Below are 16,734 nucleotides of genomic sequence, written 5' to 3'. Positions count from 1 at the left end.
GAAAAGGAAATCAACATCTGAGGGCTAGAAAAATTGACTAGGAAATCTCCCGGAAAGATATGAAGACTCTGATGGAATTTTGAAAAAAATGGAGACCCTTGACAATGGATATCTATGGGAGATATGTCAACATGTATGCAGGATGTTGATGCAAACTGGAAGATGTCATGATGAAAGACCATCACAAAGGTAATTTTAATTTAAGTGTTTGTTTCTTATTTTGAAAAAATATCTGGATGGGCTTATGCAAGACTGCCAAAGGGAAGAACTGTGGATGACTTCTAAGAGGACCATATAAAAGGATGTAAGATCCTTCTGAAAATATGGCATGAAGAAGGAAACATGACATGAAGCAAGGCCAGATGAAGACTAATGGATCACTTTCTGGTGAAATGAATAATGACATGAGTGACCCATGGATGGAATTGATGGATGGTTTGTGCCCTATGAATAAGCCATAAAAGATGAATACTCCTTGACAAAGAAAATTCATGACATCGAAGGAAGGAGCTCTTTAAGTAGCTGGTTGGGGAGTTGTTGTTGGTCCATAATTAAGAGGGAGCTTAAAAAACCAATCTCTTACTTGGACGAAACTTAGAACTTCCTAAGCCAAGAGGGAGCTTAGGTGTATTCCTTCCATAGGAATGAGTATATTCCATTATTGGAATTGATATTTCCTCCCTTAATTGAGAGGGAGAGATAGACACATCATCTTGGTCTTCACCTGGGAAGATAGAATGGAGGATTGGGCAATCATTTGACATCTGATACTCTTTGAGGATGAGATAGGGAATCCAAGATAAGAGTAGTCATGGACCAATATTCTTTAAGCACTGGCTATCCAAGATAAGAACAGTCCAAAGTAGGTCATACTCTGTGAACACCCGGATGGAGTATCTACCTTGAGAGACAATGATTATGGTGTCTATGAATCATTGGTCTCGCTAGCATTGTGCTCTGATCATGTGGATAGAGTTGTTAGTTAAGGCCTTGTTATGTCACAATGCTGGTTGATATGATTCTATACATATGGGTTACTAATCTGACTCTTCTTATGAGAAATTCTTCAGATTGAGAATGACCAAGTACCATAATGAATACCTCCCTAGTTAAGAGGGAGTGTTGTAAAATGTAACTAGGTTCGGTCTTCATGATGACATGTAATTATGATCTTTGTAAATGATGAAAACAAGAGAATAAAATTATTTTTGTAATGCCTTTCTTCATGGGTTTCATGAGCAAGAGTTTTTATCTAGTTAGCTCCCATTGAGAGTCCTAGGATTTATCATCAGGGTCAAAGATTCAATGTCATGTATTAAGAGCCCTTCTTGAGCATGTGCCAACTGTATATAAGTCAATATAGCCCTCCAATGACAAGCACATAGTCCTCTCTTCATGTCGGCTTCAAGATAAGGTGACAAAATCATGTAAGCTTCTTATTATGGAGACAGACCTATTCATAAGTTTACGTCAGCTTAATATGACAAACATAAGACTATAAATAGGCACATCGGCCTATTCCCCAAAAGTAGAATTTTGGTCATCCGTCTCTGAAGTTTTCGGATGGAAAAAATAGAAGACGGGTTCAGATCTCCAGTATGGGAACAAGCTCGGATGATGTAGACAACAAGGATATGTTTAAAGGATGATCACAGTAAAATATGAAGCTCAGATCTCTCCCAGAATTCGGATCACAGAACAAAAGACACGTTAGATGTATCTCTGAAGTTCGTGTGTATGATTACAGTGACATGAAGTTCAGATCTCTATCTCGGTGCTAGGAAGAAGTCTTATATAAGTAATATAATGAAGCTACAAAGATTCAATGCTATCTTTGATGACATGACAGTGAGATTCAGTGTTGCTACAATGATCATAGTTTGGTGACATGACAGTGATGAGTTTCTGTGGTGACAGTGACATGACAGTTCATTGCTATGATAGGAGATGATCTTAGTTTGTGTTAGTGCTATGTATCAAAGAAGGTCGAGGTGGAAGAGGAGTCAAGAAGAAGTTTTAATCTCAAGAGATCTTGTACTTGGTCTTGGAGTGGCTAATAGGTCAAGGGTTTTGGTCTTGGTATTCATCAATTGGAATCTCTATAAGAAGAATTTGTGTGGGTTTTCCTCAAAGAGTGAAGGGTTTTGGCCCTGGATCATAACCTACATTCTGTCTCTTGTCTATTTATGTTCATGCATTGGTAGATGTTTGATTAACAAGACCACTAATAACTTAAGCAAAGGTAAGACCCTAAGTTAGTGAAGTAAAAACTCTCACAAGCAGTTACTAATAAAGAGGAATCACCTAATTCATGATGCCCTAGATTTCTCAACAGTTTCAACGATTTATGATCCTTCAACGTTACCACGGTTTCAAAACTATTTCATTTTATATAACTCAAAGTTTAGCATTAAATATATACCAACACACATACATAAACAAGATTCAACGAATATAAGTGTTCTTCAACTCACCCATCTGGGGTTTCCCTATATGTTTATCAAATGGATTATGAGCTGTATATCTGATGTGTCGTACAGTGTCCTTCTAAATGGTGCCCCCACCCCTTTCTTCACAGCTGAAAGAGGTCTACGGCAAGGATGCCCTCTATCTCCTTTACTTTTCCTTCTCATCATGGAAGGGCTTAGCAGTTTGATCGCATCAGAACACAGGCGGGGAAGGATAAATGGGATAAAAATCACGGAAAACTGCTCTCTCACTCACCTTCTGTTTGTGGATGATGTGTTCATCTTCTTAAACGGAAGCCTGGCCGACACCTCTGCTTTACAATTTGTCTTTGACCTATTTCAGAAGGCTACAGGTATGATTATAAATGTCCATAAATCCACTCTCACAGCAGCTGGCTGCTTGCCCCATGAGATCATCTATACGAAAAATCGGTTCCCTTTCCATCTACATCCGATGGAGGAAGGACTGAATTATCTTGGCTTCCGAGTGAAACAAGGGGGATACAAAATTGCGGACTGGACCTGGCTTATTGCAAAGGTGGAGAAAAGATTACATGTATGGTATAACAGATACCTCACCAGGGCTGGGAGACTCACCCTTATAAAAGCTGTTCTGGAAGCAACACCGGTATACTGGATGTCACTGGCTTGGATACCAAGAGGAATCTTAACCAGACTCCAAAAGATATGCTGCAGTTTCCTTTGGAAGGGGAACAAATAGGGAAACCTCTTTGCCTGGGTCAAATGGGATACCATAGCAAGGCCTAAGAAGTGGGGAAGATGGGGCATAAAAAGACTGGACTTATTCGCAAAAGCCCTGGTAGCAAAGCTAGGATGGCAACTGCTCACATCCAACAGCCTCTAGAAAAGGGTAGTAGTGGAGAAATATATCGCCCCGGAAAACATTTTCAGCTGGATTCGCAGGGAACACAGGGACAACGGAAGACACTCAAACATATGGAAAGCGGTTCTCTCATCCATCCCCCTCATCCGGGAAGGTTTAACTTGGAGAATACATGAGGGGAATGCAGTCCGCATAGGTGTAGACCCTTGGATTGGATGTGGCAATGCCCATCAACTTCCAGCACAGCTAACGGAATACCTTATGGACCAGGGTGTCTCTCATATAGCACATATTGCAGACCAACAAAATTCCAGCTTTCTCCAACAGGCCTGGAAGACAGCACAAGATCTCCACATCCCGGTACTGTGGCGGCAAGAATGGGAGATCTATATAGATGCCCTTACTCAAGCACACATCAGGATATCGTATGAGGAAGATGAGATAGTATGGGCACATGCAAAAAATGGTTCATACACTCCTAAGGAAGGGTACCAACAGCTTATGCAACAATTTCAGCCTGAAATTGCACAGCAGTGGTGGAAGGCCATTTGGCATCTCAAAGCAGCCCCCAGATCGCGCATGCTTATGTGGGCCATCCTCTTCAACAAAATTCCCACAGGCTCAAATCTGAAAAAAAGGTCTTTCCATGGACCTTTCTGGTGCCATTTATGTAGGTGCAATGAGGAGGACACTGAACACCTATTTCTGACCTGCCCTGTTGTCATTGAACAATGGACCCTTCTCACTTCCCATCTCCCCTCCCTCAATCGATGGCAAGGACAGACAATCATCGAAGCCTGGCTGCATTGGCTGGAGCACCACTCGGGCAAAGAAAGGAACATCCCCCTCCTCATGAGCTGGGCTATCTGGACGGTGAGAAACCGCGCAATATTCGACCATAAAACTCCATCCTGGCCTTCCATCAGAGCACACATCCTGGCAGACTATGCTCTCCTCCCTGACGATCCCCCTCCTGCCCCTCCTCGAACTATTACCCCTGAACGCATTGACAAATCTTACCCCTGGGCCTTTTTTGATGGCTCAGCACAAGCAGATGGCTGTGGGGGAGGAGCCCTCCTCTTCCTTCGGGAAGCTCACTGTTTCAAAATACAAATATACCTGGGAAGGGGCACAAATAATTATGTCGATCTATCCACCGCCAAACACCCCATCCACTTTGCACTTGAAAATCGTTGCACAAAACTACAATTATTTGGAGACTCACAACTTGTTTGCAACTGGCTCAACAGAAAATCAAACTACAATGTTTATTCTTTGAGACATATACTGGATGAGACACACAGGCTAATAACAGCTTTTGAAAAATTTGATTGTTATCACATTTATAGGGAGCGCAACTCAAGGGCAGACTTTCTATCCAAGCAAGCAGCGCAAAGGCAAGAGGAAGACTGGTTAATAGAGGAAGAAGTCGATGGAACCTTCCATCGTCATTATCATAGGCCTTTTGTAGATCCACGCACATAAAGAGATAATCAGCTTTGTCCTATCCACAGGTTTTTTTGCATTCGGTATTCGCTGCAAACTCGGATGTTTTTATATATATTACAGACTTTCTACTTGGTTGCCACAGGCCGGCTTTTTGCTAGTTTTCTTTTTATACGGTTACATACTCTGAAGTCTCCCTACGTGGAGCACTATAACAAAGTATATCACTGGTTTTTTACGATACAACAAACTATATGAGTCCAGAAAACTCCCTGTGTGGAGGTAAAGGGTTTTTTGTTGTGCTGAATGTACATGGCCGATATAAACTGTGTATAATTCTGCTACTGTTATGAGAGGCAGTCAGCCTCACTATGCATATGTCTAAACATCTACAGAATGTAATTTCTTTTGGCTAATGGAAATTACGACTTTTTCTACGGGAAAAAAAAGTGTTCTTCAATCAGCGCAAAACCATATACTTATGCATACAATATAATGCAGAGGGACCAAGTTTCATTGCACATATACTTATGCATACAATATAATGCAGAGGGACCAAGTTTCATTGCACTCACTGGTTAAATATACGTATAAGGGACACAAACATCCACACAGAGAACTAGTTACATCATTGCATTGTGCAGAGAATGATATGTAGTCAACGTTCACACTTCAACGCAAACGACTATTCGAACTCGTGTGTGTTGCATGAGCTACAAAATTGAATGAGTTCTATCTGCCAATGTTTCAACCGTAACTGAATTTTCTGCCTGAAACATTTAGCGGTTTATAATACTTCATTTTGATGTGCCACTCTTCACCAATTTATGTCAAGTTTGCCACTTTGTCTTAGCAAAGTAATTTTCTCGATGATATGAAATCCTGCAAAGCTCTCGGGTTCACCATTTGCACAGAAGAATAATGCATTACTTTGACATGGCGATCAGAACATAGTTCCCTTTCAATGAATTTGAACATCATATAACATGAACCAATTCCAACGTAGTCAACCTAATCAGCCAAATCCATAAGTTTAACACACCTCCAAACTCAAGCTCAACATTCAATATAATTGCAGATAGGTACCGATCTCATGTGTATAATATAATGACGAATAGTCGTGAGCAAATAATAAACCACAAGACACAATGCTATCACCACTTGAGTCCAATGAGTAGGATGATGTCACAAGTTCGATTATTGGAAAGTTTTATTGGAGTAGAACACCTTTAAAAGTAAGGACACGGTCCTTTGGTCGTTATAGCAATGGATCATTGTTGTTGGAGAGATGCAAACTGTAAAGGAATGAAGTATAGGAATCCTTCGAAAATTGTGGAGTGCGTCGCTCATCTAGAAATGTCACCACTCATCTACCCTTTGCTCAATAACAAGCAAGGTGTTAAAGCCTTAGAGTGTTAGATACGTTATAGAGAAAGATAATATAGCAAAGATTCATGCCATGGAAAAGGTCACGGTATAGAGAGTGTTAGCGTAGAGAAGAATGACTTCAAGAACGCAGGTACCACTGCAAAACGCTTGAGATAGAGTAATTAGAGTTCTTTCAAGGCCCCAACTATGAGAAATATGTGATGTGATATGAGAATTTAGCGGAGGTTTTTCAACACACAACCAATAAACCACATGTTACAACAAGCAAATGGTCAAGACAACACATTTCGGGACAGGGCTGATACTAGTTCTGACAAGTAGATAGGGTATGGCATCAATTCTGAAGATCATACATAACTAACATGCAAAGAAAGGCCACAAAACCAGTTGCTCAAATTGGAGCAGGGCCAAAATTCGTCCACTCTGATACCTTGTTAAACACATACATGGTGAAGATAGCCAAATAGGATAAACATGAATGCATTTCTATTAAGATAGCCAAATAGGATAAACATGAATGCATTTCTATTAACAAAGATGTACATTTATATTACATTCTTGTGACCTTTGGTCTTCATATAATAAGTGGTCTCTTGGAATCCAGTGACTATTCACATTCCACACCAACCCTTAGAGGATTAGGTATCCAACAAAAAATGTGTCAGAAAGGATTATGAAAGAAATTCACACATTTATTCACTTTTGTATTAAAGTGGACCTCAGTAAATGATTGTTGGATAAAATCCTTATTAAAAGGGGAAATAGGGTTTATCCCAACCGATGGATTATGAAAATATAGCTTTTTGCTTTTGCCCATATTCACAAGGCACCTCTCCACACCCTGAAGCCAAAAAGAAAAGTTGTGTATAACAAGATCCAAAAGGTTCCAATGGTTCTAAGTCTATTGCGGCTCACATGTTAGGCAATTCTGGCAATTAGAAGACTCTTGATGCCAGCATTTCTCCTGCAGATCTAGCTCAAACTCATAATAAGCCATCTCATCCATCAAGGGAGGAAGCTCACATGTCCTTTAGTACTACACAAAATGTAGTCATAATTTTGGCATCTACAAAGAGTGGGCAAAAACGTACCCACAAATTAGACCATTCAGATAGTGACAAGGAGCCAACAAATATGTTAGAGCACTCGACAATGGAAACATCTCAAGGAAAGGAAGTAGTTATCTCAGATAATCCCTCGGGTTAGATAGACATTCAGAAGAGGAATGGAAGAAAGACAAGCCAATGTATAATCTTGGAGCGTAAGTACAAGAAGGAAATATGTTATGTTGTGTAGTGTGATTAGGGAAAGACATGGGGGCTTCACTCAATGAACCTATGACATATTATGTTCGTTTGTGGCATATTAAACAATGCCCCTAGTTTGACTTCATATTGGAAAATGCCTCTAAAAATCACATTACTTAACCTCTTACCAATACAAACCCAATACACCTTCCCAATTTAAAAAACGTCTACTTTCACTAAATATTGTAGGTATCCATTTTTTCATTAACATTTTGTATACCCCTTTATATTTTTTCATTAACCTTGAACTCCATTTCTTATACCCGCCAATATAAAACCCTTTACCCCCTCATGGGGGCTTCATTGGGGGAGCAATATCATACCATGTGTGTTCATATTGGAAGATATATATTGAGGAAAAATGACATAATATATTGAGCATATAATAGGGGGTAAAGGGTTTTTATATTGGCAGGTATAAAAAGTGGAACTCAAAGTTAATGAAACAAATATAAAGGGGTATAAAAAAGGTTAATGAAAAATGGATACCAACAATATCTAGTGAAAGTAGAGGTTTTTTAAATTGGGAAGGTGTATTGGATTCATATTGGTAGAGTGTTAAATAATGTGATTTTAGAGGTATTTTCCAATATGTAGTCAAAATAAGGGTATTGTTTAGTATGCCATGAACCCGTGTGAAAAGTTCAACGAGTGAAGCCCATGTGTACCCCTATTATATGCTTGATATATTATGTCATTTTTCTTCAATATATATCCCCCAATACGAACACATATGGTATGATATTGCTCCCCAGTGAAAAAAGATTGATATACGCTAATATGATATAATTCAATTAATTTTGGATGGTTCAATAGAATTGTTAAACTTAAAAATAAATAAATAAATAATAATAATAATAATTAAAAATTTAATATACATATATATATATAAATTTAAATTTAAATAAGTATTTATATTAGTTTTGATTTATTTTAAGTATAGATTTATTAAATATAAAAAAGATTAAATATTATTTATAAAAGTAAAAGAGGTTTTTGATTTCTTAGTTTTTATCAATTTATTAATTTGTTTAGATAATCTTCAGCAAAATCACATAACCAATCTTTTGTGGACGCGTTTCGAACCAACCAGTGTGGTTCATCGTCAGGACAAGTTGAAGAACCAATCCGGCTATTTGTTTTTTATTAATTTCTTTTTTCAAATCATATTTTTTCAATAATAATTAGAATTTAACTTTTTTATTTATTTATTTTTGTTTTTATAACTTTTATTTTTATTTTTTAATAAATTGCCTTTATTTATTTTTTTAAATATGTATTACACTCGTGTAAAATACCTCACAACTTAATTACAATTATTATTTTTAAATATGTATTACACTGGTGTAAAATACCCCACAACTTAATTACAATTATTTTTATTTAATATAAAAAACATTGCTAAATTATTTTATTATAATAAACAAATAAATTAATAGAAGTTAATTTTAATGGCATATTTATTTATTATAATTTATATTTAATTTTGTTTTCCAAAACTAATCTATTTAATAATTTATTTTTATTTTTTTCTCTTGGATAAGGTAAATTATAATTGAATATAATGTAATGTAAAGCTCTTCAGGATAAATCACATCAGTTTTTTGGATGTAGGTATTTGGAACTCTTATTGAAGTTCATCATTAAGAAAAAAATGGGTAATGAGATCAACAAACCACATAATTATAGTAGAGATGCCACGGTAATGAAATCAAATAATATTATTAAAATAGATTGGAAAGTTATATTTTATAATAGAATAAACAATAAAATTAATACCATAAAAAGAAACATTTATAAATTTCCATTAATATTTTTAGTCAAATAATAAATAAACTAATTAATTAGAAAATGTGCCAAGAAATGATACAATTACCAAAGAAGAGTATATAAGATATAACTAATTAATCAATTTTATATAAATATAACTTTAATATGATAAGAAAAAGAAAAGAAGAAAAAAGAAAAAGAAAACAAAGACTTAATAATAGTGAAAACGAAAAAGAAACCAAATGAACATGAGAAGGAAAGGAAACTAACGAACAACATAAAAACAAGAGGGAAAGGCCTAGGAATACAAGGATGGGACCATGAGCTACTCATCTTCTATCCATAATCCCTATTTAGTGTATTAGACATTTTCTCAATTTTGATGGTTTCCCTATTTAGTGTATTAGACATTTTGTCGATTTTGATGGCTTTCCTTAATTTACAATGATGGAAATGATCAATCCTTGCAAGAACCTGGGATCTAAACATATGTGGTGTTTATTATTTTTCACAAGTTCAACTAAAATAGAGGAGTGAGTCATACAATGTCTTAGGTCAGTCACGTGCTCTTGAATCCTCTGATTTATGGAACGACCAGTTTCTCCAATGTAGGAGGCTCCATAGGAACATGGAATCAAATAAACATCCTTCATGTTTTTAGGCTCCACAGGGTCTTTGACTGATCTTAAGGAGCCACGAATGGTTTTCAAGGGTCTAAAGGTGGAAGAAACCCTATGCCTCTTAAGAATCTGAGCAATCTTATCTGAAGTCCCTTGGATAAAGGGAAGTTGGACACTAGAGGCCACTTCACCAGACTCTTTTTTAGTCCTAGGACCTCTGCTAGCTTTTAAAAAGGCTCTGATACCTTGATATCTTTTATAGCCATTCAATTTAAAAACATTAAGGAGATGAGTTTTCTCATTCACTAGATGAATTTCATTAGAAACCCTCAAATCCTGAGTAGCCAATATATTGAGAACACCTAACTTATAAGCTACGAAATAATAAAAATTCACGTGTAAATATTGTCCAGTAGATATAATGTTTTAGTTAAAATTAAATTAATTTGAATATTATTTATTTTTAATTACTAGAAAGTATATAAAGATAAAATAAACTAAAAATACCTAACTCACATTATTTTGATTGATATATTTTTTCTTTCTAATAAATGATTAGAATAAATTTAAAATAAAATTAAAATATTATAAAATTTAATTTATAGGCGCGTTACAATATGTTTTTCTAAACTTCAACCCCAAATAAATTGTTCCCTAACTAAAATATTTTAACATTATTTTAAAGATTTTAAAATTTTCCAAAATGATATATTTTAATTATTTTTTAATGGAATATAATTTTAAATAATTTTAAATAATATTATATTTTTGAATATTTTTAAATATTTTAACATTATTTTAAAGATTTTAAAATTTTCCAAAATGATATATTTTAATTATTTTTTAATGGAATATAATTTTAAATAATATTATATTTTTGAATATTTTTTATTGCTTTTTGAATATTTTAAATTGCAATTTTAAGTATAAAAATAAATTGAAATTTAAGTAAAATTGTGCCCCAAATAATATCTATGGGGACAAAATTCCAAAAGTGTTTGTCATTAAAAATCCTCACACTATGGGGATAAATTATGTTTGTAAAAATTTTGTGTGCACAAAATTATGTTGTATGTCTAAATTCTGCCCAAAAGAGACTCTGAGATATTTGAGGCTTCGAGGGTCTTCTGCGAGCGCGGAGTGTTTCTAGGGTTTCGACAGATATCAGAATGGCGATTCAGGGAGGGTTTTTCCAATGCGGCGTGATTAGAGGATGTCGATTCAGTCGCAACTTTGGCCGTGATAGAAATATTAGAAGTGGCAAGGTCTATTGTGGTAGTCGACAAGGAGCCCGAAGGCACAGGAAACAATTGTTGCCTAATAAAAGAACGTGTGAAGGCAAAGGCGGCTGCGGATGCGGTCATTCATTGAGGAGCAACTGTACAAACTCCTCTTCTCTGGCGGGTGCTACACACAACAGGGATTTCTCCTTGCATGGGTGTCTCAGATAGTTGGTATGTGACGGTCGTTGCTACATCTGCGTGGGGTTTCTTCTATTTGTTTCCTTGGTTCTTGTAGATTCAGGGTTCTTGTTGCTCTTGTGTTCACCTGCCTCGGAGTTGCCGTGGAGTGTTTTGGCCCCTTCGACTCAGCTTATTGTTGACTTATCTCAGGCCTCTCCCTTGCATCTGGGGTTCCTTTGGGGGTTTTCTGCCCCAAGTTCTATGCAACCCTGTTTTTGGGTGCGATGGGTTTCTATGCAGCCTCTTTTTGGGGCATGATCGCTACCTAGGCGGTTTGTGTACAAGTATTATATATTGTGGGTTTTTACCTTCTTGGGGTTTATTTCAAACCCTTTTTGATTTTCGTGGCTCATTTTGGACTTGTGATTATGATCCATGTTGAGTTTTTTCATGGTGAGCCTCTGTGCCCTTATTTTGTTTCAGTGAAAGTTTTTGGAATATTGATTGGTTCGTGTAATGTCTTATAATGTCTTTGTTGTTTCAGTCAGGGTTTTTGAAATATTGGTTGGTTCCTGTAATATCTTATAATGTCTTTGTTTATGACTGTCAAATTCGATTGTAATACCTTATGTACAATGTATTTCAAAATTATTTTGGCACATATGTTATAAATACTACTATATAACATCTTTTTATCTAATAAAAAGTTGTTTTTTTTCTTAAAAATCCCTTATTTTAAACCATTTTTATTTTTTTTTCTTAAAAATCTCTTATTTTAAACCATTTTTTTTTGCCAGGTCGCGCTATGTAAATATATCTCTTAGTATCCCTTTGGCACAGGTATAACATATTGAGTAGTGCGTTGACTTAAGAATTAACTTAAGGTTGACTAAAAATCAAATGAACAATATACAAAGTTTACTTTGCCAAAAAAAATTTCTTTCAAATTTCAAATTTTATTTATTTGTGTTTTAATTGGTTAAGAGAGCTTGCCTATTATTTTGCAATGATGAATTCTACAGTTGTGTCGTACATTTATAATTGTGCAGTTTACAGTAGTGTACATTTACAGTGATTTACCTCCACCTTAGTCGCAGTTGTCGGATGACCCCACGGGAGATACAATATGGTTCCACGTATCATTACGCACGCATGGTTTCACGTTGGTACTTGTTTGATTAAATTTGAAGTTAAACTAGGTAAAAAGTTAAAAACATTAAACCATGTAAAAAATTTGTTATATATATATATAAAATAAACTTTTTACATAGTTTAAATTTTTAATATTTTTATGATTTGAAATTTATGGAAAAATTAATTTTTTATTTAATTAAATATAATTTTAAATTTTAGTTATTATTAATAATTAATTTTAATTTTGAAATATATAAAATATCAATTTCTATTTTAACCATTAATAAAATTTATTTTTAATAAATTCATATACTTTTTAATCATATTTATTTTAAACATAGTCTAAATGATACTAATAATCAAGTTTAATGTTTTAATCATATTCATTTTAAACATAGTCCAATGATACTAATAATCAAGTTTAATTTTTTATTTAAAAAATATACCATATTTGTATGTGAAAATTTTGATATTTAGTATCCAAAGTTAATGATGTTCACCTTTTATAATATTCCCATTTGATTTCCATCTATATGTCAACATTATTCTAGAGGGTTGGTGTTATTTCTATTCATATGTTAACATTATCTTAGGATTTCAATAAATTCCTCTTGAATTTTAGAGAAATTAGACAAGAAAACCCCATTGAAAAAACTTCCAAAAAGTCTCACTAAATACAACTCGTTAGATAATTGTTGGTCACAGACACTGTGGTGGGAAAAATACAAAGGTCACATATATACATAAAAGATGTGATTCTAATAGAATATTATTGCTTGATTTGGATGATAGGTTCATTTGTAATTATTGATGAAAACAATAAATGATATTTTTTTTTTTTATCTATTTCAAAAAAATTAAGAAGAGATAGAGAAACTTAACTAAGATTTTATTATTTAATAGAAATAGAGGTTTACTTTAACTTAGAGTTGTTGTTGTTGTTGATACATTTTTTTTTCCTCTTTTATTTTTAAATAACTATTTATAAAAATTATATATATATATATATATATATATATATATATATATATATATATATATATATATATATATATAACCAAACATTTTGATTAAAGGTATATTTGACTTTATTCATGCTCTAATTTTCAAGTCACAATCCTTCATGTGTAAGATAAAATGGTAATTCCATATACTAGATAACAATTATTCCAGAACTCCAAAATATCTTTTGTGCGAGACTTTAAATCTATAAATTAATTGTAAATAATATTTTTTTTTTAATTATATATATCTTTGTTTTGTTGGTCAAAGTATATTTTTTAAGATAGACATGTAATTTCCCCATAAAATTAATTAAAAATATAATTATATTTTAATATGTTTTATAAAATTATAACTTAATATGTTTTATTTATTGGTATTATTTATGAAGGATTTATATAATTTTTTTTTAATATGAAATTAATATGTTAAAAAATGAGTAAAGTTTCTTTAAATATTTTAAAATAATGATTGAAAATTGTAATTCAACCATATATAATTCAACTATAATTCAATCATTTAATTTATATAGTTAAACTAATTCATATTCTCACTCATCCATCTTTTACTTCTTTACCTCATAAACCCATAACTTCTAAATAACGATACTCTTACTCTCTATTCTACCTCTTTCATATCTTTAATTGGGATACTTGATAACTTCAACATTGTCATGTAGTCCCTATCTATTTTCCTATGGTCTCCATTATTAATTATTATTGTGGGAGCCTTGCCTATTTGTCTCTTGATAACTTCAACATTGTCATGTAGTCCCTATCTATTTTCCTATGGTCTCCATTATTAATTATTATTGTCCACGCCTTGCCTATTTGTCTCTTTCACCAGTGAAAAACAAAATCAAATTCTCTCATGAATCCATTCTAATTTACTAGAAATGAATTAGGCTAAGTGTAAATCTCCCATCAAAATCTTTTAAAATACCTATAATATCATTAATTAAAACATGGTCAATCATATGCTTCTCATGAATCACGACACACTATTATATTAATTTTTCCACCAATATATCTGGGTGATATTTTATGTTTATTTTTAAATTTTTTAAATAAAATATATTTTATTATCATTAAAATAAATTATACAATTAATCAAATTATAATTATTTTTTATTGCTTGAAATTGAAGGTAAAAAATAGATTGAATCTATGACTATGTGAATTAAATTATAAATAAATATGAAAAATATTTTGACAAGTGTATTGGTACATTATAACTAGCATATGGTTGTTCCAACTACAAGACACTTGGCTTTACCACATTAATTACAAGTATCAAAATGTTTCAATTTAACAACATCATAGTTTTACATTGTGATACTTCTATTTCGAAATCTTTGTGATTTTGTAAAATGATTTGGTCAAACTAATTTTAGTTATGAAATAACGAACTTAAAACAAAGATTAACTGAAGCTTAATACAATCAAACTTAGCGTTTAAGTACATATAAGGTTTATACCATGCCCATTATTATAAGTACATCTTTCTCAATCACTCTTAATGAAAGTTTCATTATTTACTCTAATTTAACTATATTTAAATTAATCTATAGTATCTAGAATATAACCCCTGTTCAAATGTGGCAGTTAATTTATACTTTTAAAAGTTCAATAATTAAACTATATTAGTTTATACTTTTTAAAGTTTAATAATTAAACTAAGCCACAGAGAAAGCCAGCTATACAGTCTTGTTTTAAACAATTTAAAAATATTTCTTTTAGATGATGGGAATATTTTATCTATTTTTATTTTTATTTAGGAAAGGATGATCTATCTATTGTTATTTAGGAAAGGATGATCGGATTTTATGTTTGTACTACTCTTAACAATGGATAATTTAGTGCACGGATCACTTTCAAGGTCCGTTGAACAAACCAAAAAAAAATTTGGACGTGCCATCCCATCACGCAATTTATGACTGAGTTGACAGGACATGTCAAGTAGGGAAAATGCAAGATCCGCGAACAGTGTGCCAACCATGACTCACAAGGTGAAAGTAACGGGTCAAGCAAGCAACAGGCGAACAGGCAAATGCATTTATGGTGTTCAAACAAGGTGGCTCAATCATAGTTGACTCCAAGTAGACGCAGTCAAAAAAATCTCACGTAGTTTGAACATCAGAGGAGGTTTAATTAGTTTTTAAAATTTTTATTTTCATCAACCAGATCTGTGCCAGTTGGTCTGAAGAAGACTTGGTCAAATGATTTTGATGGTTGATTTTGGGAATATTCTGAAATGAGAGGTGAATTGTTTAAACCAGTCTCTGTATAGGCAAATTTTATTTTCACTTTTATTTGTCTATAAATGTATGGCTATCTGCGTTCTCGATAACCCGATATAACCCGATATAACACGCATGTGGTGATGATTAGATAAAAAAAAATAACAGGGTGTTATATCGGGCTATAAAGGACGCATGTAGCCGTGCATTTATGAACTGATAGAAGTGGAAATAGGAATTGCCCTCTGTATATGAGGAATATTCTGAAATGAAGTGAATTGTCTGAACTAGCTCCGGTACATAATATTCTGGAATATTGGCGCAATCTGTAATTTAGTTAAATTCAAATTGTTTTACTGATTTTTGTTTTCAAATTCTGAAATATTTTTGAAATCTACAATCAAATTAGATTCATAATAATCACACTCTCCACAAAACCAAATTCATTACATGGTATTCTGAAATATTGGTCATTTTTATTTTGATGAGAAATATTCTGAAATGAGGTAAATTGTTTGAACTAACTCTTTAACATGGTATTTTAAAATATTCGCCCAATCTCCAATCTAATCACATTCAAATTGCTTGACCTGAAGTTTGTTTTCAAATTCTAAAATATTTTTGAAATCTACAATAAAATTAAATTCATAATAACCACACTCTCCACCACCGAACCAAATTTATTATAAGTGTAAACAAGTTTTGGTTAAAATTTTGATAATACAATTTAGTTTTGGATGAATCTAGAACTTTGACCGATTTTAGTGAAAACATCACACTGACCAAACTTTACTGCATGTGACTAAAATCAGATCTGCATGTGACTAAAAGGGAAGATTTTGAACAGGTAATGGTATAGGTTTGACTGATTTTCATGCACGGAAGTCGTTTGAGTAAGATTTTTTAATTGATTATAATTTTACCTTTTCTTGTACTTTGACCGAGGGACCAGTGGATCAGATCGAAATGAAAGATTCCAATCATGTCATTATAAAATTTATCGCTGCCCACGTCTTCTGTCTCATTGCCCCGCCGCCTTGGCCATCCTGATGTCCAACACAAAAGACAAAACTAACCTACAGAGTATATATATATGTAAAACCAATAGAGAT

The 16,734-nt window shown here is 33.3% G+C and overlaps 1 protein-coding gene across 1 annotated transcript; it reads left to right on the top strand.

The window, feature by feature from the left end:
• The first annotated feature begins 3,573 nt into the window (after positions 1 to 3,573).
• Positions 3,574 to 4,797, top strand: LOC149157058 (uncharacterized). The gene has a single exon (XM_089444957.1). It carries the CDS (start codon positions 3,574 to 3,576, stop codon positions 4,795 to 4,797), a length of 1,224 nt encoding a protein of 407 aa, XP_089301083.1.
• Positions 4,798 to 16,734: the final 11,937 nt, after the last annotated feature.

Source organism: Pinus tabuliformis, chromosome 9 (genome assembly GCF_031772625.1).
Source record: "Pinus tabuliformis cultivar Carrire ecotype Pingquan chromosome 9, CPIR1, whole genome shotgun sequence".
Taxonomy (NCBI): domain Eukaryota; kingdom Viridiplantae; phylum Streptophyta; class Pinopsida; order Pinales; family Pinaceae; genus Pinus; species Pinus tabuliformis.
This window is presented reverse-complemented; position numbering and strand designations above follow the sequence as displayed.

What these genes read in the sequence shown, in the direction of transcription:
- LOC149157058 (XM_089444957.1), top strand. Translation starts at nt 3,574, where the DNA reads ATGGACCAGGGTGTCTCTCATATAGCACATATTGCAGACCAACAAAAT.